This window comes from Megascapheus bottae, chromosome 11 (assembly GCF_031878675.1).
Source record: "Megascapheus bottae isolate mThoBot1 chromosome 11, mThoBot2.hap1, whole genome shotgun sequence".
Taxonomy (NCBI): Eukaryota; Metazoa; Chordata; class Mammalia; order Rodentia; family Geomyidae; genus Megascapheus; species Megascapheus bottae.
The window spans coordinates 22,788,298-22,792,170 of record NC_143519.1 but is presented as its reverse complement, the minus strand read 5'-3'; the positions used below and the strand labels follow the sequence as shown (position 1 = coordinate 22,792,170).

Below are 3,873 nucleotides of genomic sequence, written 5' to 3'. Positions count from 1 at the left end.
TGCTCTGCTCACATTTAAGTACTTATTTTGCCTTCATTTAAAAAATATTCCCTCCGTGGTTAAAATTTCTATGTAGCTCTGCCACTTGACAGGATTCCATTTTTAACTTCTAACTGCATGAAGGAAATGACACTGTTAGGCTGGGGTGGGGGGCGATTGTTTTGTTTTAGGTTTGCCAAGCAGTAAAGATTTGTTGGGCTTTAAGAAAATAAGTTTTTCTCAGTAAGATCTGAAGTCTAAATAATGAAAACTGAACTTACCTAACACAGACTCTAAAATCAGGATTCATAGTCAATAACATAAAAATTGAAAAACTGAATTCTTACTGAGTAACTCTTTGGTTGGGTTATATAAGTATCCACAAGGTAAGTTTAGGGACTCAAAGCAGTTTGTCATTTTACCACCAGCTGAAGAGTAGATCTGTCACAAATCTTGACAAAAAAATGCAAATTTGCGTTAACTGATAATTTTTAAATGTCCATGTACTCAAATGGACCGTACACACTTTTCAACCTTCAAATAAACATGGGTGATGTCTGCTCCTCCCTCTCCCCACCCTTCCTCCCCTTTTTCCTCCCTCCCGCCCCCCACCCCCCAACAAAGTCCTAGATCTAATGGCTGCACCGTCCTCAGGCCCAGGAAACGTGCATTAACTACCAGCTCCACTCCACTCACTGCCAGGTAAGTTTTGGCAGCGTCCTGCCTCTTTGGAGACAGCGGCATCCTTTCTCCCTCTGGAACCCCAAGGCTATCGTATTAAAAAAAATCAATGCACCCCAAACCTTCCCGGCCAGGAGTGGAGGAGGGAGGGAGCCTCCCTGGACAGGAAGCGTCACAAGTGTGAGCCCCAGGCAAAGTCTTATTCGGGGCTGAAGGAGAAAAAGTCCTTCCCCCCAGCGCTGGCACTGGTCCCGGCCTTCTCCTGCCTTGGAACTTTTCACAGCTTCCACTGCCGTCATGGCACTGCCCTTCCTCCGCGGGGTCTTCACGTCGGGCCTCCCAGCCTTCGGCCAAACGCCACCTCGCAGGAAGAGGAAAAGGACGGCCGGGCCCTTCGGAGCCCCTCCCCGCCTCCCCTCCCCCGGGTGATGAGCACAAAGGACTTGAACCCTCACACCTTGGGTCTGGTCAGGTTCGGGGCTGGGTCCACACCGGGGGGCGGAAGGCGCGCGGGCGGGCGAGTGCGCGGGCCGAGGGCCGCCTCCCCGTACTCTGGGTCAGTTAGCCGGCTAGGCAGACGAAGAAGCCCGGAGGATGGTGGAGTCCGAGGGGGAGGCGAGGGGCCGGGCGGAACCAGTGAGGGGGGCCGGGGAAATGGCGGGGGGGGGACGCGGGAACCAAGGGGCCAGGGGCTGGGGCTCGACCCTCACTCATCTCCCAGGCGTGGAGCCGGGGCGGCGGGCGGCCCGGCGCGCTCACTCCCGGCAGAAGACGTACTCGGTGTAGCTGGTCCAGATCTTGTCCTCGCTCTGGTCGGTGCTGCCCGCGAAGGCGCAGGTGCCCGTGGAGCTGCACGCCACCATGTGGAAGCCCGACTCGGACAGCTTGTCGAAGGCCTGCTCCAGGAAGTTGAACTTGAGGTAATAGCGCGAGGTGTAGCGCTCGGGGGGCCGGTCGGGGTCCCGGCTCTCGTTCAGGGTGTCCCCAAACACCTCCTTGGCCAGCGACGTCTTGCCGCACACGGTGATGCGCGCCACCCGCCGGAACTTGGCGTCCGCCTGCGCGTCCCGCCCGATGGTGTAGGAGCCGCGGTAGCCGATGGTGATGTAGCCCGACCGCCGGCTGCCGTCCAGGGACTGGGACGGGGTGAGCAGCGGGCCCGCCGCGCCCCCGGACGGGCTGCGGCTAGCCAGCTCCAGCGTCGGGGACGGCGCCCCGGCCGAGGCGCCCTCCTGCGGCTCCGGCTCCCCGTAGCCCAGCGGCAGCAGCTCGTCGCCCAGCGAGCCCTCCTTGTGCACCCCGCGCCGAGAGTGCGGCGGCGGCGGCCCGGGGCCGGGCTGCTGGGGCGCCCCGAGGCGGCGCACCAGCTCGGGCAGCTCGAAGTACTCGGCCTCCCGCTGCAGCCGGCTGCGCTCGGGGAAGTAATCGGGCAGCACGAGCTGCAAGTCCCGCAGGTAATCCAGGATGTAGCGGAAGAGGAAGCCGTCCCGGTCCAGAAAGAAGCGGCCTTTGCTGTCCCGGGCCAGCTCCTGCGGCTGCTGCTGGGTGAACATCCGCCAGAGCAGGGACTCGGGCACCGACACCACGGTGCAGCGCCGGGTCACATACACCTGGCCCCCCACGTTCAGCTCCACGATGTCGGGGAAGAGCGGCGGCTCCGCGGAAGACGACGAGGAGCCGCTGCCGCCCCCGCCGCCGCCCCCGTTGGGTAATCCCCGAGTGCTGTCCGCCAGAGCCATGGCCAAGAAGGGCTCGGGTGCAGCCCGCGGCGGGGACGCACGGGGCCGGGACGCTCGCTCGAGCCCTGCACCCCGGCCGCCGCCGCAGCCGAGAGCTGCCTCGCGGTGTGAGCGCGCCGCTGCCGCCTCCGCCACCACCGGGCGGCCCCCGCCGTGAGCCCCGAGCGACGCACCCGCCTCGCCCGCGCGCTCCAGGCGAGTGCCGGGTCGCGGCCCGCACCGCGCTTAAGTAGAGCCGCCCCTCTCCGGCGCCCACCCCGGCGCGCAGGAGGCGTGGGCGGCCCGGAGCCGCGGAGCGGAGCGGCGCCGCTCCCCGGGCGGGGACGGGGGCGGGGAGGAGGAGGAGGAGGGGACGGGCGCGAGGGGGAGGGGACCCGGGCTCGATTTGCTTTGCTGACGCGGCTGCTGGGTGTGGGGGGCGCTGGCTCCACCCCGGCTTGCCCTCGCGGGGGCGACCTGGGTCCCCGCCCTCTGGTCCCCTCCCGGCGCTCCCGTCCCTTCCAGCTCCCGCCCAACTTTCTCTCTCTTCTGCCACTGGCTGTTTTCCGTGACCGCTGTGTAGTAGAGGGGAGTCTCCGGGTCTCATCCCTGCTAACCGCACCGTCCCCCCTACCCGACTGTTGCAGGGGGACTGAACTTTCTGCGCCCCCCCCTCCCCCAAGGAGAGGTGAGGAAATGCGTGGCCACCCCCGGCCCGCCGGGCTCTGGACCTGACCTGGCGGCGGCGATGCAGTGAATCTGGTCCCTCAGTCCCGGAAACTTTTCTGAACAAACCAAAAACCCCTATAGGGACAGAGAGGCTGCTCTAGTCCAGAAGCTATGTTCTTGTTGCTGCCATGGTAATCTAGAAAGAAAAAAAAAAATCCCTAAAATCCAAACGCTAACCTCAGTGAGGTACCCTGACAGCTCATTTTCTGGAAGTGAACTCTGGTCCAGACACTTCCTAATGGGAAGCAATGGGCTGAAATGGCAGCCAGGGGGCCTTGGTTGGGCAGAACGCATGGCTGGAGGTGTTGAGTCTTCTTGAAGCGCCTTTGGGGGCAGGCAGAAGGTAATGGGAACATAAATCCATAGTCTCCTTTCAGTCATCAGTGGTGCCTGAAGAATCCAGTCTGACCTACAACCAGCCTGTGTATTTAGCCTCCCAAAGATCCAAGTGCCCTTGCTCATTTTTCCACTCAATTCTTCCCAGCCGCCCTCTATGGTTGTAGGCAGCCCTTTCCAGTCTCTGGGAGGGATATTTGTATATTCGAATGCCTTCTTCAAGATCCCATCTGGTCCTCTAATTCTTCTGCACCCTGCACGTTCCCATTCACCTATCAGATTGCAGCCTACAAGACCCCTCTGCCAGGAAGCCTTTCCTAGTCTCCCTGATGGATTGGGAATCTGGATCACTCCCTAACGTATGTCCTGCATTTGTGATCTGCACATTGTGAAATTGTATGTTACCAACCATTATCAGATTACTAACTTT

General features: G+C 61.3%; 1 protein-coding gene across 1 annotated transcript; it reads right to left on the bottom strand.

Annotated features, from left to right (window-relative positions):
• Positions 1–592: 592 nt before the first annotated feature.
• On the bottom strand, positions 593–2,595 carry Kctd12 (potassium channel tetramerization domain containing 12). The gene has a single exon (XM_090342016.1). It carries the CDS (start codon positions 2,397–2,399, stop codon positions 1,416–1,418), a length of 984 nt encoding a protein of 327 aa, XP_090198142.1. The 5' UTR covers positions 2,400–2,595; the 3' UTR covers positions 593–1,415.
• Between the last annotated feature and the right edge of the window lie 1,278 nt (positions 2,596–3,873).

Bases quoted from the DNA above. Each gene is read 5' to 3' on its own strand.
- Kctd12 (XM_090342016.1), bottom strand. From the start codon at position 2,399: ATGGCTCTGGCGGACAGCACTCGGGGATTACCCAACGGGGGCGGCGGC.